The sequence below is a fragment of the Crocodylus siamensis genome, chromosome 1, assembly GCF_052110815.1.
Source record: "Crocodylus siamensis isolate JL-2025a chromosome 1, ASM5211081v1, whole genome shotgun sequence".
Taxonomy (NCBI): domain Eukaryota; kingdom Metazoa; phylum Chordata; order Crocodylia; family Crocodylidae; genus Crocodylus; species Crocodylus siamensis.
The window spans coordinates 5575934-5599296 of record NC_143395.1 but is presented as its reverse complement, the minus strand read 5'-3'; the positions used below and the strand labels follow the sequence as shown (position 1 = coordinate 5599296).

The 23363-nt window shown below is 44.8% G+C and overlaps 2 protein-coding genes across 13 annotated transcripts in view; one reads left to right on the top strand and one right to left on the bottom strand.

Annotated features, from left to right (window-relative positions):
- Positions 1–13530, bottom strand: part of LOC149872517 (uncharacterized) — a 73160-nt gene extending 59630 nt beyond the window's left edge. The window contains exons 1-3 of one of the 3 annotated variants that reach the window (XM_090030712.1): positions 6950–7400; positions 6440–6572; positions 5534–5593 (exon numbers count right to left, since the gene is read on the bottom strand). In XM_090030712.1, the coding sequence (XP_089886838.1) occupies positions 5534–5593; positions 6440–6502 (123 nt within the window). In that variant the 5' untranslated portion in view covers positions 6503–6572; positions 6950–7400. Of the gene's footprint in view, positions 1–5533; positions 5594–6439; positions 6573–6949; positions 7401–13437 lie in introns of those variants that run through there. The other 2 variants (XR_016439657.1, XR_016439656.1) reach the window with 2 other exon arrangements.
- Positions 6971–23363, top strand: part of TFAP2B (transcription factor AP-2 beta) — a 52136-nt gene continuing 35743 nt past the window's right edge. For 4 of the 10 annotated variants that reach the window (XM_090030610.1, XM_090030649.1, XM_090030603.1 and 1 more), the window contains exons 1-4: positions 12079–12177; positions 12654–12680; positions 13863–14321; positions 19510–19570. In XM_090030610.1, coding sequence (XP_089886736.1) covers positions 12094–12177; positions 12654–12680; positions 13863–14321; positions 19510–19570 — 631 coding nt within the window. In that variant the 5' untranslated portion in view covers positions 12079–12093. Of the gene's footprint in view, positions 7011–7920; positions 8103–8237; positions 8537–12078; positions 12178–12653; positions 12681–13716; positions 13771–13862; positions 14322–19509; positions 19571–23363 lie in introns of those variants that run through there. The other 6 variants (XM_090030619.1, XM_090030629.1, XM_090030659.1 and 3 more) reach the window with 6 other exon arrangements.

Below are 23363 nucleotides of genomic sequence, written 5' to 3'. Positions count from 1 at the left end.
GCCCCACCTCAACACTTCCCATTCAAATGTGCAGCCAGACATTTCCCAACTGTTGAAGGCAATCCAGAAATCACACTGAATATTTCTTTGAACCCGCCAACCAGCCTGAACAGTCATTACTTTTCCTTTCCCCTCAGAGTCTCTTGTGAAGTTTCACTGCTCTGGAGGTTTAACAAGCTCCTACTCTCATTGCCGATTCCACGGTTTTCTGTGCCCCACATCCTAAGGGAGACGTTGCCACCGAGCTTTCCTACCACTGCTAAATCCAGCAAAAGTACTGGGAGTGCCAGAATTTTATGTAGTGCATCATCTAATTGTGCTCAATGTTAAGGCAGAAGAAAAGGCCCAAATCCTATTCCATCTGTAGGAAGTTTTTGCTACCACTAGCGCACAAAGTATGGGACCCAAAAGAGAGACTCTGTTTCCCCCAGTGAGAAGAAAAATCTCCAGGTCTCTTAATGGACAGCCTCATGCATTCCTATAATGTCAGCATACAGCCTGGCAGAGGTGGCACAGCTATCTGAACCCATGCCTTTAAGTGCCAAGCAAAGGGATAGGAGACGGGAAGGCCCATCTTTTGCCCAGTGGTCTATTGGCTGGGCCACTTCTCTGGGAAGTGCAAAACCTGGACACTAGGTCCTCCCCAGCCAGAAGTCATTTGAAAAAACCACAAAATGACTAAACAGAGCTGGGAACAAAAACCAGAGCCCAACAACCCCTCTATCCCAGGGGGACGCCTTCCTCATCCAATTGCCAAGTCAGGAAACATCTTGCGTGCGCTCTTCCTTGCTCTAGCGACTGTGTTATTTCCCAGCAGTGGTTCCAGCTTCACCAGTGGCCCTCAGCTTTATCCAGCCCATACCCCGATGGTTAAGACACTTTCTTATGAAGTGAAAGTATGGGTTTAAACCCCTGAAGAGGGTCAAGAATCCTGGTATTCTACTTCCTAGGTCTCAACCCAAAGCTATTGTTCCCAATATCTTGTTTCATTGAACTGATGGAAATGGGGGTTTTTTTAAATCAAGTAAAAATGTTTAAACTGCACTTTCCTAACTCTAACAGGCCAGCCACCCTAGATGATTGCGTCACCCGCACTGAAATGTAGCCCCAGTTGCGTTTGCTGTGCAATGCAGGAGGAGAATGACTCGAGTCTGGTGCATTATGGGAGCAGTAGTCCACCAAATGAGCCTGATGATTCCCTTCTCCCCTGTCTGCCAGATCTTTGGCTGGATAAGATTTCCTTTAAAGAACCCCAGAGTTGTCTGACTCCCCTAAACCTCATGAAGCTCAAACATCTGGGTCCACCTTAAACTGTGGGAACTTCCAGGTAGTTCAGCCCATAAGAGATGACAAAGCCTGAAATGGAGCTCACCTAAGGCAAGAGGCTTATTACTGATCTGAGTTAACTCAGCAGAACTGGTCTGAGTTCATTCAATCTCAATGTGGGGAACTTTGAATTTTCATTTCAATCCAAGCTGTTGGAACTATACAGGTTGATATTTCCTAATAAATATTTTTTGGGCATTTCCCTTCTAAGAGCCATTTTGAAATGACAATGCCTCATCTCATTTGGGAACAAAAACAGGGTCTGAACTGTCCAAGTTAACCAAAGGAGAGAAGTGTCAATTTTTGTTCAGCTTTAGTTCTCATTCACCACTTACAGGTGAATAAGAGCGAAGAACTGCCTTTGCCTTTCCAATCCGTCTGTGCATATAAACAGGTGCTTGTACTGGTGCCCCCAGAATTGTACCAGGGGAGCCATTAAGTCAAAAACATCAACATTTCACTGACTAACAGAGAAACCAGAAATCAAATAAGTCCTTGAAAGGAGAAAGTTTCCTCAAGCCAGGCTGGTTTTTTACTTCCATTAAAGTTCATTGACCAAGGCTCAGCATTGCAATATGAGCTCTAGGCACCTGCCATCTACTGAAGTTTTCAGCCCCAAACTAGCTGCCCAAACTCCCTAGACCAGAGGTCAGCGGCCTTTTGCTGGCATGGGCTGGAGCTTGTGACCACTTGTCCCCATGCTGGATGGGACCTCTTCACAGGCAGGATCCAGCCCCCAGACCAAAGGTTGCTGACCCCTCCCCTAGACAATGCATGGGGAGAATTAGTTGGCTGGGAACATGACCCTCAGATCTCTAACGGGAGCTACCCAAGTGCCAGGCACAGAAACAGGTCCCACTCCTCTGAGGAAAATGGGCACCTAATCCCACTCCAGATTCATAGCCCTGGACCCTTTTCTTAAGTGTCTCTGAGTAGCAGGTCCTTAGTCCCTCTGTGCCTCAGTTTCCAGCCCAAAGCATACAGATAACCGCATGGCGCTTCTTTACAGGGATGCTAATAGATCCATAGAGAAGTAGGGCTGGGAGAGACCTCAGGTTATATAGTCTACCTCCCTGCCTGAGGCAGGAAATGTCCCCGTGTCCTACGGTGGGATCAAAGCTGTTGTCTTGGTGCTATTAGCACTCTGCTCTACCCAGCTGAACTAATGCCAGGATGAAAATGCTAAGACTGTGGGGCACTCAGACCTTGCAGTGAGGGGGGCATACCAGAACCAAGAACGTAATCATTGTAAGTGGATTAACTTGAGCTATTCAACTCACATCATTTTCGCTCTACAATTTCGGGGGGAGGAAATTAATTTTAAAAAGGGCTTCCTTCAGGTAAAAGAGCATAGAAATAGCCTCACAATTAATAGCCTCTATCAGCCTGGCATGCTCCATCTCTTGTCAGGATATGCAAGTTGGAGGAGGACTAGTTCGGAGCGGGTATTTAATACAGTTCTTTCGGGGCCAGATGGTCACTTATTTTATTGTTTAAATTGTGTGTGTCTTCTACTCTTCATCTCAGATCACTGCAAGCATTAAAACAAGCTTCTTTTTTTTTTTACTGTGGATATTATATTTAGTTGTGAAATGATCTATTTGTCTGTCTGAGTTTTTTCTCTCACTCTCGGACTCCTTCCTCTCTGCAGGTTTCCATTATTACACATCGGCAGCTGTTATAATATTTGTTTCCTAAAATGACCTGTATTGTTCATCCCCCCTCTCCACTGGAAAAGTGCACCCAGGAGACCACCAGTGCCTCCCAGTGGTAAGAACTGGAGCCCAGCTCACATGGAGAGGGCTGTTTCTGAGCTTTCTCCCACACCACCTGTACCTCTTATCGCCCCCCAGCCCTCTCCCCGACTTCAGAGAAGAAAAAAGAATAAAGAAAGCTGTCTCACAAAGACGGCAGATGAAGAGTGCATGGAGAAACATCTGAGCCCCTTAAAACACATAGCAAATTATTTATTTAATAAGGATTCTTGTCCTACTTGTGAACAAGCCTGCAAAGTGTTCACTGATTTTGCTACATGCTTCTAAATCATGACCACCTCCAGGAACACTGCTTTGCTAAGCAGGGAGAGAGGCAGATGAATAACTGGATGGATCGCTAGAAAAATCTAGTCATTATAATTTTCATATGGTTGGGATGCTGCTGCTTTGAGCAGCCCTCCAGAGGTCCCTTCCAACCCTCATTTTCTATGACTCTATGAACAATTTACTGTCCTTTAACTAGCCTCAACAAAACAGTATATCAATTACTAATATGTAGCTGACTGGAGGTTTTATACTGCATAATATTTAAGCACCCTGCAAGCAAGATCAATAATAATAACGAAGTCATTACAGAGTTTCAAGTCACCTCTGCTACTTAGCATAAAAATATAAGCGATAGATGCCACCAAATTGACCACGCCAGGTCTTCCTCCTTCCTTTTGCCTTTGCAAAGGACTGCAGAAATGTGACTGCAATCATATAAGCACCTCAATTAAGAAACTCTTAATTTTTTTAATAAAAAGAAAAAAAAGAAAAGTCTGTGCTTTCAGATTGGAGCCAGTTTTGCATACAGGGCAAGGAAGCTAAAAGTGCCACTCTCTTGGTAATGGATCTACTGCCTTTTTTTAAGGTATTCTGCAAGGGGCTACTAAAACAAGGAGGATTACTAGAAAGGAGAACTGGGCAGTAAATAAGTGGAGATACCGGCAAGTGAAAGTAGGATCCGTCTTACTAGCACAGACCATGGTGAGAAACCGAGCAGGCACCGGTCACTTGAACACGGTCCCAAAATGCAAAGCCGGTTTATTCTGCTGTGGTTTGGGTGTGTCGGTTTGATCCAAAGCCTCCCTGCCCTGCAATGCAACCAGTCGGCCTCGAGGTTGTTTTGAATGGGCAACGTGCATTGATGATTTCTACAGGTTGGAAAAAAGGCGAAGAAGTCAGATTTTCTTTACAGGGAAATAAAATCGGAAGCTGGATTGTTATCTAGGTTCAAGGGGGGGTAGAGGGGCCCTAATTACTTCTTCTTGAACCTCAGAGCTACCATATGGATGAGTCTGAAAAAAAGAGACGTCTCTCCAGTAAGGGGCTGATGCGATTCAATCCGGAATTGCAGCCAGCGTGTGTAATGGTGTTAACCCCTTCCCCACCAAGGAAGGCAAATGCAAAGCGCGCCGGGACTGATATTGCCCGGTGTGGGCGTGAGGAGGAGGGAAGGGGCGGAGGAACCGGGAGAGGATTCAAACCGGAGCCAGTTCAGCTTGAAACGGGTGTCTGCGTCTCCGCGGGCGCGCGGGCTCCGGCGACCAGCAGGGGGCAAGCACCCCCCCACCCCCCGGCGCCGCCGCCAGCACGGCCCTGCGGGGGGCAAGAGGAAGGTGTCTGTGATTATCGAGAGCCCTTGCGGTCCGAAATACAGGGGGGGAGGATGGGAGAAAGCGTGTTTATGAGACAGTCGCTTTAAGATAAACGGATAGAGAGAGAGGGAGAGAATGGGATAAATAGATAGATAGATAGATAGACAGACTGTCTATATGGTATCTCTCTCTGTGTGTGTACACAAACGCACATATAGATTGATATACATCTATTATAGAGAAAGACAGATGGGTAGAAAATGATAGATAAATAGATATAATATCTATCTATATAAATATGTATGTGTATCTATGTTGCTATACATATAGATTGATATATATCTATTATAGTGATAGATAGATAGATAGATAGATAGATAGATAGATAGATAGATAGATAGATAGAAGCAGCGAAGGGAGTAAGCAAGGAAGGAAAAATTCACGGAATTGTTAAAGAAAAGTGGGACTATAAATCAAATAAAACGTGCATTGAAATAAAGTAGAAATTCCAATACCAGAAACATAAACTGTTGACTGTATGTGTGTGTAGATAGAGAGAGAGAGAGAGAGAGAGAGAGAGAGATAAAAGAGCAAGGATGCAAAGAAAGAAAAACTCACCAAATTGTTATAGAAAGGTGGGAATATAAATCAAATAAAATGTGCGTTGAAATAAAATAGAATTCCCAATGCCATAACAATAACCTCTGTGTGTGTGTGTGTGTGTGTGTGTGTGTGTGTGTGCGCGCGTCTAAAAGACAAAAGCTGTTCATGTGAATAAGTAAAGGGGACGATTTATTTTGCATTCTTTTGCACACCCCCGTTTTGGACCCAACAGTAAAGTGAGAATCTTACTTGACTGTAAGAGGCGGATGCAACTCCGGAGATTTTCCAATATATTTTCAGTTGTGCTTCCTGTAGTATTTAAAAAAAAAAAAATGCGTGGGTGAGAGGGAGCGGAATGCGGTAAAATAGCCGTCAATATAATGTCTAGAAATGAAAAGCTCTAGCAGGTTTTAAATCCTCATTATAGGCTGTAGCCCATAAAAATCGCAGGGACTAAAAAAGCTTTTGCACTGGCCGGACGGAGGTTTTGCTTCGGGCCGCATCCCGACAGAGGGCGCTCTTACCCCGCTCAATGATGGATTTCCAAGCCTCCAGTGTAAAGCTTCCTCTGAAAATACGTGGCCGGCTCCGCCGTGGTCAGTTTGGAGCAATTTCCTTGGATATTTTTAATTCTTTCAAAGTTGGGGAAGGAGAGTTTGGGGATTTTTTTTTTTTTTTTTTGAATCCCATGTTGCCATCGCACTTTTAAAACGGGATACCCTCCTTCAAGGATGAGGTTTGAAGTATTACCCTGAAATGACATCCCTTAGGCAGTTGCTCTGGCTCTGAACACGTTGCCCTTTGCAAGTTGGTTTGCATTCATTTACAAAAAGTGTGTGTGTGTGTGTGTGTGTGTGAGATGCGTTTTGCAAACAAAACCAACAACCCACAGCTGGACATCCTTTCTGAAGGATGACGTTTTTGCCGGCTGCTTTTTAGGACGCATCTAATCTCCTTCAGGTAGATCTCGTTATGCATTTAAACGAAGCAGGACCCGGGTTTCTCTTTAAAATGACTCCACAATCATTGGATCGGGGAGAAAATAAGTTCTCGTTAAATTCAATCCCCCCCAATCCCAATGATCAGCAGGGAGGCTGTAAATCTGAGTGCTAATAAACACACGGGGCTCGGGAATCCGAATTTACAGCCACGCACATTTGTTTTAGTTGGGCAGCCGTGCTCGATGGGTGCATCGATTTGATCTTCTCCCCCTCCCATCGGAGACGTGGCACATGTATCTTTTACAGTAGAGCACGAGATGCTAAGCAGTGGTAGAGCACCAGGTATCCTAAAAAATAAATACATTAAAAAAAAAACCCCTCACACTGCAGAACTAGCCTTTTCGAATAGGCTTCAAAGACTTCAGCAACACTGGAGGTAAAAAGGAGAAGGGCGCGGGGGGGGGGATCAGCCTGGCATTTTTCTGTCTGGCTTCTAGCTTGCAAACATGCAGCTCCCCCCCACCTCCGGTTACCCGGCCTTTTTTCAATAGTTATTTTCCGATCACTATTGCCTGGGTGGAAGGGGTCGCCCCGACCCGCTCCGGCTCCGCTGTCTCCTCCCCGCGCCGCGGCAGCGGCAGCCCCGGCAGCGAATCCTGCCTATCTGCTTTAATAACTCCCAACCCCGGGGAGGGGGGACCCTGCCCGGCTCCTCATATAATACCTCTCTGCTGTTTGTTTCTTCCCCGTGGTGGGTTGAGCTTGGTGGAGATGCACACTTCGAGGTGGGGTGGCAGACGAATTCCCACTTTCTGATTCAAAAGAGGGGGGGGGGGCGTTTCTTTCTTTTCTAATGAAGATTTACTTATTTACTCGGGAGCTTCGTGCCTTGCTTTCCTTCAAGCCCGCCCCCCCCGCCATCCCCCGGTTGGCTTGCAAAGGCTCCGTTGCTTCAAGTCTAAAGGACTAGCTTAGCTCCTACGTGGTCACACGCGGCTCGACAAAAGATATGCACAGGCAGAGCTGGCAGTCCCAGGGCTAGGACCCGGGGACGAGGAACACCTTCTTTTCTTACGCAGGAGCCCACTGCCAAGCGCAGTGGTCCGCTTCCAAAACGGGAGAAGGGCTCCACTTGCCTCCCCTTTGCCATAGCGGATGCTGAGACAAATGGAGAAGGCAAGCCAATGCTAGACTGGACAAACAGGGGGGTGGGTAAGAGGTTAGGAAGGTTTCCGATCCCCCCCCCCAAAAAAAAAAATCAAAGGGGTCAGGGTGGAAGCATATAGGGAACTTTGCTGGGACAATGTCTTAAGGAAGTGCCTCGAAGGGAAAGTGTCCCAAGTTGCACCACATGCGGCTCAGGTCCCGAGCAGAAGGGTCGCAAATGAAAGGAGCTCCCTTTAATTCGCCACTGCCCCCTTAATGCCCAGCTGGCGGGTCCTGCTGCGGAGCGGGGGGCAATTTCTGGGCATGTAACGAAAAAGCACAGTGGAAGAAGGGGGGTGGGGGCTGTGTGCATAATATCTCCCTATAAATGTTGAACAATGTCATTGAAAAAGCCGAATATTCTTTCCTTTTCATAAAAAAAAGGGGGTCCCCAAAATATCTGCGCTCTATCTATCCATATACAGCTGGGAGAATAACGGGCATCATCAAACCTCTCTATTTGTGGGTCGCAATATGTGATTGTGTATATATAGATAAACACTCATGTATATGCATATGTGTATTGTAATTTATCACATTAGTATATGTACATGCATATCTATGTCGCTTGGTATATATGTGTTTGCATATACATGAGACTATATAGGTATATGCAGTGCTGGGCGATTATATAGACGCTAAGATATAGGTTTGTCTATATGTGGCTCTAGGTGAGATTTTATAGATCTTCCCATATATTCGTTGGTATATGTCCATGTGCATGCGTGTATATGCCTTTTGCTGTCTATATGGGAGTATAAGTAAGTCTATAAGGATATGCGTATATTTATATAAATATATATATAAAGTCACATCTATGTCGGTAGCTGTATGTAACTATGTAACAGATAATGTTTTACTATCCGATTGAGGTTTACTTCTGCAGCCTATTGTTTCAGACAACAGATATAAGTTGCGATGGAAGAGGAACGTCGGATTTGGTGTCTGTCCCCCATTTCCAATTATAGATGGATCATTACAGACAGAGAAGTACTGAGAATCCAGACATCTGCTCTTCACATGAATGCACTCACCTCCTAGAGAACAGGCTGCCATCATGCTCTGGAAACTGGTTGAAAATGTCAAGTATGAAGATATCTACGAGGTGAGTATATAAGATGCATGCGAGAGAGAGACTATAGGTATATAAAATATACATCTACAGGGAGAGATGTAGGTATATATAATGCATATAGAGATCTGCGCATACATCGAGGCACATGTCGAGACACACACACGGACTGAGCAAAGTCAGAGTAAAGACTTAAATGCTTTTTTATTTGCAGATTTCTCTTCAGCATGCCAAGTTTTGAACTTTTTTTTTTTTTTTTTGGAGGGGGGGGAAAAAGCTGTTTGATGCGATTTAAAACATCAAAGCCCCGATCGAGAGGTGGGAAGAAGGCGACTGAAACGCAGGAGTTCGATTCTTTAGATCTCGAATTAAATATAATTCGATTAAATGCGGACAAATGTCAGGGTTTGGGACTTTTTTTTATTATTATGTAAAAAGGCTTAAAAGAGAAAGGAAAGGGGAGCCGAGATCGGGTATACGTGGCTGCATTTCTGTCTGTCTAGTTTCAATCCCAATCTAAAAGCAAAATGAGGTGGGTTGTTTTTTTCTCTCTCTCTTTCTCCTCTTGTGCCTTATTTCTGGGGTACATATGAATAAGCTTTAAAAAAAAATACATGGGGGTCTGTGTATATATATCTCTATATAGATCTATAGATATCTAGATCTAGAGCTATATAGAGATATATACATACACACACGGATACATATGTGTATCCTACTCTTATATTCTGTGCAGATATATCTATATCTGCACAGTATCTCTATAACAGTAGGCTATATATGTCTCTCTGTATAAGAGTGGGATACACATAGACATATATAGCCTACTGTTATAAGAGTGGGATATATATATGCCCAGTATATCTAACCTCTCACGCACGCATACATCTGTTGAGAGAGAGATGCATAGCGATATAATCAGGGAACAGGGAAAGTTGCTTGCCTTTTTTCAGAGCGCTTTGGGGTTTTGTTTTTCCTTCAGGATCAAGACCAAAAATGAGACCCATTTCCTAATCCGTGGCGGGTCCATGAAGCGGATCTTTACAGAACGCGATCACATCCATTTGCTTCTTCTAAAATAAGCCGATACTAAATTGGCCCCGCCATGAAAAAGAGGGGTAACGAAAAGGCATTTCTATGGTCTTTTTTTTTTTTTTCCGTGGGGGTGCTTTCCACCCGGGAGCCGCAATTTAAAGAGATTTAAAAGGGCACGAGAGCCTTAGTTCAACCCAAGGGAAATTTGTTGTCAAGTAGCTCCAAAGCCGGGGAATCCCATTGATCCTGGCAGCGGGGCACGGCAAGCCCGGGCGTGTAGGGGGCTTGCTCTGCTCTCGGGAAGGGATGTCCGGCTGGATCAAAAGTCAGGGCTTAATTCTGGAAGAGGCTGAATATTTAAAGCGGAGAGCTGAAAGCGAGGGAGAGAGAGAGGGAAAGGCAGGAAGGTTGCACGCGGGACAAGTCTTTCCTAAAATGAAGAGAAAATGTGCAAAGGTTACTCCCGCCCCGAAAGGTGCTTTTTTCTTGCTTTTTTTTCCGCCGGAGAGTCGCGGGCGGGCAGCCCTGGGCTCCGGGCTGGCAGCCGAAGGAAAGTCTCCACTCTCCCGTCAGGCTAATGATCAACTACAGGCTGGCGAAACCCCCCAGCAGAGGCAGACTCAGCCCCGGCCGGTGCCCCGCAACCAGCCCGCCCGTCCCCCCGCTTCCCCGCCCGGGTGATCCCGGGATCCCCTGCCCGACCCAGCCATTGTCTGCCCTGCCCACACACGTCCCCGGCAGCGCCCCGCTGCTGCTCCTGGCCATCCAGAGAGATCTTTTGCGGGGGGTTTTGAGGCTAAGGGTACTTTTGAAGCTCTCGCGGCTGCTTGAGGGTTTGCTTTGCATTTGCGTTGTTCCTTTGCCTCCGACTCGAGGCACCTAGGGAGGAGGTGGGAGAGAGGGGGGATCGCTGTGGTCCGGGTTTTGTCTGGAAACAGCATCCCCCCTCGCTTCGTGGGGCAGAGAAAGTGACTTTGTCGTGCCTGGAGTTCACACGGAGATGTACGAAGTCACTGTCGCAACAATATGTAACTATCGTTTAATATATATATATATATATATAATCCACATAATTATAGTTATATAGTTATACATAAAGTTAGATAATCCTGTGTATACCTAGATCTAAATCTACACAGCTGTTGTTGAGAAAGTGACTTCGGCGTGCCTAGAGCTCACATAGATACATACGAAGTCACTGTCTCAACATTATATATTGTTATATAGCTCTATGTAGATCTAGATAGAGATAGAGACAGAGATATCTGCTGTTGAGAAAGTGACTTTGGCATGCCTAGAGTTATATATATATATATATACGTATGTATGTATGTATGTATGTATATAGTAAATATTGTATGTTATGTAAATTATTAGCTATAAACTCTAGGTATGCCAAAGTCCCTTTCTGAACTAGAGAGAGAAAGAGAGAGAGAGAAATTAAACTTTCTCTATATAAACTGTGGAGATAGATAGATAGATAGATACAGATGTGTGTGTGTATATATATATTATATGTATGCATTTTATATCTTTATATTTATGTATTTATTTATTAAACTCTAGGCACGACAAAGTCACTTTCTCAACACTATCACAATGGACTTTTTTGTCTTCTTTGTTGGAAGTGGTGGGGTCCTTCTAGCTGATGTGATTTTTTTTAAGGTAGTTTTCTTTGTATCTCCTTCTCTCTCTCTCCCCCTCTCCGATGTATATCATTAACAGTAGGATCAGAGGGAGAACAAAAAAAATCCGATCTGCTTCAATTAACCGTGTGCTCAAAAGGGGGGGGGGCATGGCTTTGGGAAGTGTGAGTCCATTTGGGAAGGCACGGAAGTTGAACTTTAACAGAAATGGCAGGCAGTCCAGTTGAGCGGGTTCGTGAAACATCAAAAAGGTTTTCTCTCGCCCCTGGCTTTGCCTACAAACGATAAATTTAGCATCCTTTAAAATGCATTGCATACATTTTACATTTGGGTGAAAATCGGGCGCTTTTTTTTTTTTTTGCATAACTGGAGGGGGGAGGGCGAGGGACATGGGTGCCGCCAGCACCCCCTTCTTTAGTTATGTTGCTTTTCCAAATAAATGCGAGCTGTAGCATTCAGTAAAAGTGCTTAATTGCAGCTGTAAACAGACAAATTACAGTGGCTGCCCGCACACTTCTTTTCTTTCTTTCTTTTTTTAAAGACAGGATTAGGGAGAGAGAAAAAAAGCCTCTTCTCCCCCTCCATTATTTGTTTTAAAAATTAGAGGAACAAAAGCACCAAGAGCAATCCATTGCTGGTCCTTGGGATATATAATTACATATAAAAGAAGGAAATACGATTTTTTTTTCCCTCCCCCGCACCTTCCCTCTTCGCCTCTAGCATTTGCTCCATCTCACTTCCTTGCTCCAGATCAGCAGGGTCTAGTTTACACATCTTCCTCTGCTTGATTTAATTGAAGTTGTGCCTCTTCCTTGCTAAACTTTTTTCCCCCACTCTCTCTCTCCCTCTCCCCCATCTCTGGCTCTGCCAGCCCCCCTCGTCTGATTACATCTAGTAATTCTCCACTGAATGAACGTCATTTACAATAGTAGGGGAGCTCTCGAGCTGGCTGCAGGCTTCACGCTCCATTTGGTCCTGCATTCTCCCTTTAAAGTAGTCGTGTAATATTAATAGTCATGAATATCAATTATGATGAGGCGGTGTAGAGAAGGAAAGGGAGGAAGGGGGCATCCGAGCAGTCTGAGCCTAGCCTTGGGTTGAAGAGGATTGCATTTGGAAGCTCAAAGGGAGAAAAAAAACCACACACACACACACACACACACACACACACACACACAACAACACCACAATTCAGAAAGGGAGGGGGTGGGGATCATATGCGTAGATATATATATATATATATAAGTTTCCAGTCTGTTTTTTGGGGGACGTTGGCTTTTTGCTTTTGGGGGTTTTTTTTCTTTTTTTTTTCTTTTTTGGATGGATAGACTTGGAAATACCTCAAGCTGTTCTCCTGTGTCCAGCACGTCCATGTCCAGATCTTGATTTTTTTTTTCCTCCTAGCATTATTATTATTACTATCACCACTATTTTATTTTTAGCTGTTACAAGACTTTTTTTATTTCCAGATGTTAGTCCACACCTATTCCGCCATGGTGAGTTTTGGATCCATGTTGTACCAGAATTGCATGTTCTCTCTCTCTCTTTCTCTCTCTCTCTTTCTCTCCCTCTCCCCCTCTCTCTCCTGAACGCCTTTGGCTTGGTAATTTAGCACAATAATTGGAGGAGGCTTGCAGCTGCTTCTCCTTTTTGCATTGTGTGTTCTGGGTTTGAGCTAGGGGGGTGGAAGGGTGGGGGGAAGAGGGGAAAACTTTTTTTTTTCCCAATAGCTGGTGGGGATTTGGACTAGACTTTGTGCAGTAGAGATTTTCTTGTTTGCTTCAGCCTCGGAGCCACAACTTGGATGGAGTTGGACAAAACTCTGCCCCCTTTCCTCTGAAGGCTTTCACACCGGACCCCTCACCTCCAAGACTTTCTGTGACCATTTCATCTCCCCTTTCTCTGGACTCGTCTCCTATTCAAAAGGGAGAAAACGTGGCTACAGAAAGGGCAGGAGCTGATTTTTTTCGGTGTGAAGTTTCATATATATAGATATATAATTAATATCCAACTATATATATATATATATATATATATATATATATAACACTATATATATTACTATATATTACTATATAAATACTACTATATATTAATGTGTATATATATTACTATATAAATGTTACTATACATGACTGTGTATATTACCATATATATTACTATCGATTTAATACATGATTATTTGCATATATTTACATATATATTGTAATAAGCAGGGATCCCTTTATAGAAAAAAAAAATAATCAATCCCACCTTTTAAAGTGCTTTCACGACCCACTTTTCAGTGTCAGCCCATGATGGCTACTTCCCTCCTGCAGCTGCACGTGGAGAGGTGTGGGTGATTTCTAACAGGAGTGTGTGTGGGCTTGCGCGTGCTGGATCTTTGGACACTTCACTTGTGTCCGGTTTGGGGGGGGAGGGGAAGGGGTGCTGGATCAAAGCCCCCCTCCCCCATACTGTGCATGCACCTCTCCGACATTTTTAATGATGGCATTTACTATGCCCCCCCCCCCGGCCTGTTTTTGATGGGTCGCTTTTAGGATAAGGATGCGTGCTGGCGTGCCACGGAGTCCCAGGGACTTGGAGGTGGGGGGCCCAGGGCGTGGGAGCTCCGAGTGGCTTCAATTTTCTCCTTTTAATTCCGCTTTTTCTCTCTCCTTTGCCCCCTGTCGTTGTAGGACCGGCACGATGGAGTCCCCAGCCACAGCTCCAGGCTGTCCCAGCTGGGATCTGTCTCCCAGGGACCCTACTCCAGCGCCCCTCCGCTGTCTCACACCCCGTCCTCGGATTTCCAGCCGCCTTACTTCCCACCCCCCTACCAGCCTCTTCCTTACCACCAAAGCCAGGACCCTTACTCCCATGTCAATGACCCTTACTCCCTAAACCCTTTGCATCAACCCCAGCAGCACCCTTGGGGACAAAGGCAGAGGCAAGAGGTGGGATCAGAAGCCGGTTCACTGCTGCCACAGCCTCGGGCAGCCCTGCCTCAGCTCTCGGGACTGGACCCCAGGCGGGACTACCACTCAGTGCGGCGGCCAGACGTGCTCCTCCACTCGGCTCACCATGGCCTGGACTCCGGCATGGGGGACAGCCTCTCCCTGCATGGCATCGGACACCCCGGCATGGAAGAAGTGCAGGTAAGGACGCCAGCGCCTCCTCGCCCGGACTGCCAGGGCACGTGGGGAGAGACAGTCAACAGTGATCAATTATGAATTATAGCAATTAGCAAGCGGAGAGAGCTGGAAGGGGGTCCTCGCACACCCCTGCCCCTGCAGCACGGCTCCCCAGAGTTATAGCTGGAGTCCTTGGCTTTTCAAAAACCAAAAGAAAGGGAAAAAAGAAGGAGCTGGAGAGAGGGAGTTCGCTTTCTCTCTCTGCCTCAAACCAGCCCTGCTCCTTGAGCTCATCCAGACAGAAAGGTGAGAGCTGAGACAAGGATCTACCAAGCAGAGAAGGGAAGGAGAGATTTAAAAAATAATAATAATAATAAAATAAAATAGAATAAACTGGGATGGTTCGGGGAAAGGTCAAGTTAAGGGAGAGGGGTTCTTCCTTGTTTTTGTCTTCTTGGAAATACTAAGCCATATCCACCCCCAGCTTTCAGGGAGACCCCTCAAAAGGGCACATTTAAACAGATCTTACCACGGAAGAAGGAAAAGGGGAGAAATAACCCAAGCCCGTGTGTCTTTTTTTCGAGAATATGTTTTCTATGATAGATAGATAGATAGATAGAATATCTGTCTATATAATATCTTTCTATATGTGTGTGTGTATACACACACACACACATATAGATTGATATACATCTATTATAGTGAAAGACAGATGGATCGAAAATGATAGATAGATAGATAGATATAATATCTATCTATATATAATACGTATGTGTATATATATTGCTCTGCATATAGATTGATATATATCTATTATAGTGAACGACAGCTAGTTCTAATATGATAGATAGATAGATAGATAGATAGATAGATAGATAGATAGATAGATAGATAGAGACCTTTTCGAAGAAGACATTGCACAGCTATTTCGAAGACATTCTTTGCCACCCTTTGGAAACAATGAATGCCCATGGGTTTGTGGCACGCTATGTCCCACCTTTCTCACCCTCCCCTTAAAGTCAGGACAGGGCTGCTCCCTCAAACAAAGGCCCCAGGAGGACGCCTGTCTGTCCGGTGGGACTCGGCCCTGCAGCCCCCACTCCCCGAAGCAGGGCTCCAGTCCGGGGGTACCTGGTTTTCGGCCCCCGACCTGCACGAGGGAGGTTTTCGTTATTGTGTCCCCCCGCCCCCCCCCCATATTTTGGAGATGGAAAACCAGTCTTTATCAGATTTCAAAAATAATAATAACCAAACGCCAAGGAAGAGCTGCGCACAGCCCGAGCCAGCGAGCAGCTGGACGGCGTGACTCACTGACCTGAATCCCACATCAAAATACCGAAGGAGAAGAAAACAGCGTCCAGCCTGGAAAACAAACAGAGCAAAGCTCTTGAAAATAAAACCCGCGGAAGTGAATAGCAGAGCACGGGTTATGGGTACGTGCTTGGCTGTCACTTGAAAGACCCCCGGACAGGCACAGCGGCCCGGGCTCGGAGGCAGGCTTCCCTGATACGTGTTTACTGCTCTCGGTGGCCATCGGGGGCTTGCATTCCTCGGCCTGGAGATTATTGCCCAGCCCCACGCGGGCTCCCTGACCTCTGCCCACGGGGTTTATGGGTTTTGCATTCCTCCTGCAGGCAACCCTCGCACCGAGGTCAATGGGAGTTGTGCCTGAGCAAGAAATGCAGATCAGGACTTTTTATCCCCCCATCCAGCCATCCCCTGTCTCCACCGAGCTATCTATCCGGAGATAACTAGTAGCCAAAGCTATAAGTAACAGCACCCTCTTGACTTTTACAGCCGCTAAAAGGAATTAGGCAATTATTTGGTCTCCTCCTTTCCTCCAGGAGCTTCTGCTTCCCTTCTAGACAGAGGAAGGGTGCAGTTACTCATTGCCCGGATATTTAATGGGAAACACTTCTTGTTACTAAATATCCCTTCTGAGTCAGGGAGGCGCAAGGTACTGCATACATCTAAGGGGCACATTGCCCGATCATTTTCGAGACAAAATAATATATCCGTCGCCCAGGCTAAAGGGAAGGTCGCCTAGTTTATATTGCTCAGCCCAACAGCTAAAGGGACTTGGGGAAAGCGCTAGAAAGGAGGTATTTTTGCTGGACTGGTGTTGTGTGCCGGATATCCAGAGAGGAGAAGGAGACAAATGGTTACTTTTCAAGGATATGTTACAAATTAGGAGGGGAAGGACTGAGTTATGAAGATGAACGTGTTTGCTTGCCAGGGACTACAGATTGAACCAGAAGGGGTGATAAGCGTTTTCTGTCCTGCCAGGCATTTGGTGTTACAGTACTCTTCACCCGGGCTGGCAAGTTTGGTTTATTTTAATTTTTCTGTGTGTGTGTGTGGTTGTTTTTAAAGCAAGGAAGACAATGAAAAGCTAGCAATTTTCAACTGCCATTTTTTATTATTCGAAAACTGGCTCAAGCAAAAAAAAAAAAAAAAAGGATCTTATTAGCCCATTAACACGCCTGCTTCCCTTGCACGAAGATACATTTTCCTTAAAGTATGTCTTTTGACTCGAAAACTTACTTTTCGGATATCCCCCCCGCCCCTTCCTTAGTGCTATTGCTTAAATAGATTAAGGGGCACAGGTCTGGCTGACAAAGAAGAGCTTGTGAAAGAGAGAGAGGAGAAATGGGTGCATGTTATATAAACCCACATTCAGGCCATATGTAATCTATTGTCCAGGGATATCATTAGGTGATCGTGACACGATAATGTCCCGGGATTGTAAACAGAAAGTACTTTTATTCTTGCTGCTGCCCTGTGAGCTAAGTTTTCCGTGGGCAATTTACAGCCGGTAGCAGTGCACAGGGAGAGAAAGAAAGTATCCATCTATCGAAAACACATCTCGATTACCTAATAGGGCAATTTTAAAGAGGCCAATGCAACTTTCTCTTCTTTCCTGACTGACCAGGCGACCAGCATTGTGTAGATCCGAGGGGAAGGCATCGATCCATAGAGCACAGTCCACCAAAAAAAAAACAAAAAACCCCAAACCCCCAAGCCCCCAAAGCCAACCAATTATCTCACATCTACACGATTTACACATTCAATGATACATTCAGCTTTGATTATTTATGCCTTTATTTGGACGTCACTTCTGTTTAGCCGTGGAGCAAGGAGATGCGATATAGAAAGTGTCGGGGTTATCAGGTTTCTTTCCACCCTCCCCCCCTAAAAAAACCCCCAAGCAAACCAGCTAATTCCAGCATTGTATATTAATGTTACCAAGTCTCCTGCTAGATCATCTGCTCCTGCCACTACACACACACACACACACACACACACACACACACACACACACACCCTGCCACCACTGCCTCTGCACGCCAGGCAGGGAGATGGAAAGTTAAGTCCCAGCAAAACACCCAAGTCTCTTATAAAGTAACCCCTGGTATCACTTTTAACTAAAGAAGTCTAGTAATTAAAAGTCTGAGTTGTTTTTCCGCGTTTCCGCATGCAGTCCTAATTAAATCTTTACGATCCTCTCTGTGACTATTAACTGCCAGCATGCTGCGCGAATATCCTGTACAAAAACCCAGCAGGAGGGCGTAATTAGATAGAAAATCAGACAAGAGTCTTCTCATTAACTACAACAACTAACCCACGTTGCTGATGAAGCGAGTGGAGTGCACGCACAGATATGTACACACACATGCACATGCACTCCAGAGATAGGTGAAAAGATGGCGCTTCCCATTTATTTCCATTTGAGCTTCCCAAATTCGTCTCTCCAGGGTCTACAGTCTGTCCACCTCTCTGCAGACAAGGGTGGGCGGCAAAACTTATAATATTCTTTGATCACATCCTCTGATGCCCCTTGGGTATGTAGTCTATTAATTGAAGGAGACGAAAAGACCCAAGAAACCAGGGTGCAGGAGCGCAGAGGAAGAGTGGAAAGAAAGGGCGAAGAGGGAAAGGAGCCCAGGAAAAAAAAAGGTTGCTTATTGCTCCATTATATTTCGGATGGGGTTTGTAATGCCCCCTAAACCATTTCCCATCTTGCATGGTCTCTGCTGAGAATAGGAAGGGGTTGAGATAGGGACTTGCTCAGGATAAACTCAAGGCACGCAGTGATGCGAAGATAAAATAGGAAGGAAAATTCAGCGAGTTTATTCCCTTTATTAAAGGGAATGATTGTATTTTAGTGCAAGGAAAACAAATTCCATCTACCAGGCTCCATCTCTGCAATTCAGGACAGACAACAGGACTGAAGCCTATTAGAGATGGTTTTTAAGACACCTCTGTTCTTTGTGCTGCTTTTTGTCGCACGCTTAGGAGGGGGTCCCTGCACTACCTGTATTAAGAGAGAAAACCTCAAGCCTGCCCCGCACACTGCAACCCTCTTTGTTTGCTTTGAGACTCAAGAAGTTAATGCCATAATGACAGGTGTGCTCCTAGCCAGGGCGAGAGGAGAAAGGTTGGAGAGAGCCACAGAGTGACTTTTCCAGGCAATCAGTTTAATAGCTCCGACTTCTTTTTGTCAGTGTGTAATTCCTTTTTTTCCCCCTCCTTCCTCCGTCCCCACCTGCACACACACACGCACACGCGCGCGCACACACACACACACACACACACACACACACAAGCTCCCTCCGGCCCTCAGAAAACTCCTACCATGGGGCAGCAAACCGTGGGAGTAGTTAATCTCTCCCTACTTTGTTTCCTTTCCAACGTGGGTGTTGCTCTCCCCTCCGAATTGTTCAGCCTTCAATTAAATGTGAGGTCCTATATATAAAAAGGAACTGTCCCTTGAATTAGTAAGAAAGGGCATGGATAAGCAAACAAGCCATAAGTGTTGGGTGGGGGAGGGGAGGGGAAAATTAAGGGGTTCATCTGTATCATTCACTAGGTTTTGCAGATGTTGCCAAATGGCCAGATTTTCACGGAAATATAAAGCTCCCTTGAAAAGTCTATGTAATATCTATGTCTTATAAGATAACAAACCCCCTATTGCACCCCATATGCTTCAGACATTTTTTTTCAATATTATTAGAAGACTATATCATCCAGAATAATTTCATTTCCACGTCGATTTGGGGGAAATAATAATAATAAAAATAAAAATCTTTCCTCCCCTGGTGAATTAATATAAATGGAAATAACAGACACTCCAGTTTGCAATGACATGATTTATGTTCGCGGTTCTTTAATATCCAGTCAATTTGAATAGTGATGTTTTTTATATTCACAGTCAGTTGAAGATGCCAATAACAGCGGTATGAATCTATTGGACCAGTCTGTCATTAAAAAAGGTATGGATTATTCCAACAAGCTAGACAAACTTTTACGGTGTAGCAATACCTTCTTAATATATATATATATATATATATATATATATATATATATATATGCGTGTGTATGTGTGTGTGTATATATATATATATATATATGCGTGTGCATGTGTGTATATATATATATGCGTGTGTATATGTATATATATGTGTGTGCATATATACGTGTGTGTATGTATATATTTCTTACTGTGGGGCAATTAGTTCCTATGGAAAGCAGACACATGGCAGAGAGATGAATGTCTAGCTAGCTGGGCAGATGGAGAGAGTGAAATGAGAAAGAGGAGGGAGAAAAGAATAAGGAGCAAAAAGAAAAGTTTTCTTTCTTTTCTGTTGGACTGAGTGCATGTTGTCTTGAATATTATTGTCAGCGGTGCCACATGCAATTCAAATAAGCGAGCACTCAAGTTGTGCCTTTGCTGGCAGCTCTCAGTTTGTTATTGCTGTAAAAAAAAAAAAAAGAAGGCATCACGTATTATAAACCGGTTTCCACAGACTTCCTTTGCACCTCTAGTGGCTCTTGATCTGTATTGAATGACTTTTACGAATGGTTCGATTCCATTTGTGGCTTTCGATGTGTTTTCCAGTCCTGCCAAATGTGTTGGGGAAAGAAACACATGCCTATGGAAATGCAGCCCCCTCCACACGCCCTTTTTAAAAAAAGTCTTTCTACATACGCATACATGATTTAGTGTAACTGCAGAATCACCCCATACTGTTAAAGAGAATGTGATATTAACAAATGTTTGCAGTCTCTTGTACAGCTGTAAGCAAAATAATTAACTAATTAAACTAATTAAATGTAATTACAATAACTCATTTTGGGCGGATTGCAGCTGCTTAATTTTTTTACGTTTCTCTGCCAGTCACTTGAAGATGCAGGCGATTAGTGTGTGTTATGCTGATAGACATTAAACAGATCACACCAATGCAGGGAGAGCTATCTTGAATTATCTAAGGACTTTCTGTTTCTAGATTCAGTTCTAAGTACTAGGGAGATGACGCTTAGACATGCTGGTCGTTGTGCTTGGTATCGACAGCACTTATCTCCAGGAGTTTGGGACTTGCCACATGCTCGTGAAACCTGCAGATCTGGAGTAGGCAGAGTTGTCTCGACTGTTGAGAGAAGAATAGGCAGGGAATGACTCTTCCAGGGCAGGGGATATATCCCAGCCTATTTCTTGTCGTGACTACTATACAATGATATCCCAGCTTATTTCTTGTAGTGACGTCCATAAAATGGTAACTTTGAGGAAAGGGAAACCCCGAGGCTGATTTGGCAACCTAATTTATGACCTGTGTTTGAAGAATGGTTACTCCTCCACTTTTCAAAACAAAATAGATTCTCCCTCTGCCTGTATATCTATGCAGGTATGTATGTATGCATAGTATACATGTATATATGTGTATGTATGCATATATATGTGTATATATGTATGTATGCATATATATGTGTATACATGTATATATATGTATGTATGCATATATATGTGTATATATGTATGTATGCGTGTGTGTGTGTGTGTGTGTGTCTTAGTTGGCTTGGACAACCAGGCTATGCGTTTAGCGGCTTGGCAGGGTATTTCTGGGTCTCCTGCAATCTCCTGCACGATGGTTTCTCTTGGGTCTCCATGATGACTTGGTGGCTGATGTGTAGTGAAGAGGTTTATTGTTTGCCATGTGGATCCGAGGCCGTGCTTTCCTTGTCGGGTTTGCACATTTGGGCCAGAGCAGCGTGTGGCCAGCGAGTCTCTTCGTGCCAGGGCAAGGGATAGAGAGCCCAGGCCGTGGGCCGGCCCGGCTAGGGCTGCTACAGGCAGGGCGGGGAGAATGAAGCCCGCCAAGTGATATTTAGGACTGTGTGAAGCATGTGGCGATAGACAGACTTTTTCAACCTTTAGACAGACCATGAAGACTCAAAGGCACGGCTAGTCAGCTCTGCAGCGCACAGACGTGCAACTGTGTATCTGCCTAAGGAGTCTCTAGTAGCAGACACCTACAGTTTTATTGTGTGCAATGAGCAGGGCATACAGGCACTTTAAAAACCAGGTGACTAACAAGGGACCAGCAATTCTTGGTCGATCTATTTTAAAAGTTCCAGTTACGATGTTTACTCCGTTCCCCTTTGCTATTAAGGTCGTGGTTTATGGGACTTTTACACCTATGGGAGGCTTGTGAGCTTAGTTTCTCTGTGGACGCTGTCTTTGAGGAGTTGAGTGGAAGAGAAATGTGTCACGCAGCGGGCAGGTCACATCTGTGGCTGGCAATATTGAGGTGCAGAACCGAGAGGGTTCAGGAGGATTTTTGCTTTGCATCCCTACCTGACAGCGGGAAGGATACGCACTGAACCAAAAGCAGATGATTTAAGACCCAGAAGTCCCTATTGCCGACTGATAGATTGATAGGTGGAGAGAGAGATATTCTTCTTGACTATTAGCAGGGGAGGGGGGAATGCCCCGGATGATAAATGGGCCAAGAGAAAAGCGGGATTGGAGAGATTTGTCTGGTTCACAAGAGCCGGGTTTACTGCTTAAAATGCCCTAATAAAAACGCAGTGGCAAAGAGATGATCTAGAGCTAAATTATTAACACAAATATGTCATCCATCCTAAAAAGAGCCTACCTGGGATCATCTTGGAGGCCTGCGGAGGTAATGATGATCTATCTCTAGCTGCGGGGGGCAAAAAAATAGAAATGATTGCCTAAAATTTGAAAAGGGAGAGAGAGAAAGAGAGAGAACCCCCCCCCCCAAATCTTTTAAATGTTTTCAATTCCTCATCGGGGGCTGATCCCCCACAACAGATTACATACACACACTCTCCTGTTATGTTTGCTATCTGGGCTTGCTTGACATTTCGAAAGTAATTTAGTTAAGAGGAAATGAGTTGTTCCCAGTAGAGAGAGCAAACGAGTGGAGTGAAGGTAGCCAGCGTGATAAATGGCTCTTTCATTTGGAGATCTCCAGAGCTCGTTTAAGGCTAATTTTCTGTATTAGCCCCCTTTGAGCTATTAATGCAATAGGCAGGGACCGTGGCCCCTCGTCTCTTAGCTGCCCCATTAGAGAGAGTATTAAGCTGCCAAAGCTGAACTCGACGGTGGTGGTGGTGGTGGTGGTGAAATAATGAAAGGTGCTTTTTAAACCCGCCTAATCTAAACTGGCAGAGGGTGGTTAATACGATTTGAAAGGGGCTGGTCAATGAGCAATCAATAAAGTAATAATGAGAAGGATGCGGTACATTAACAGCCTAAAAATCCAACGAGACATTAAAAAATCATTCTTAACTCTTAGGCCCATTAAGGTTAGGGTGCTGGGGAGGGCGGCTCGGAGACATGAGGAACAGGCGGGCGCAGGGGATTCAGACGAGACTTAGCTCGGGGGAGCTCCCAGCTTCAAACCCGGCGGGTCTTCCCCTGCCTTTCCTTGGGGATGCAGGTGCCTTTGGAAATCCAGGGGAGATTTTCTTTCCTTTTCTCTCTCTCTCTTTTTTTTTTTTTTTTTTCCTTTTTGTTCCCCTGCTAGGGCAGGAAGCCAGGATCGGGGCCCCTTGTCAGCCGCTCATCTGTCATTTGCTTGGCATGATGCGCGGTAAAATAAACCGGCCTCTTTCAAAACCCTTGCGTGGCAAGAATTCAAAGTTCATTTTTTTTGTTTGTTTTTTTGTGGCTCTGGGGCATAGGCAGTGACCTTAAAAGTAACCTGACTTTTATTATTATTATTATTTCCTTTAAACGCTTTCTGCAAATTGTCTGCACAC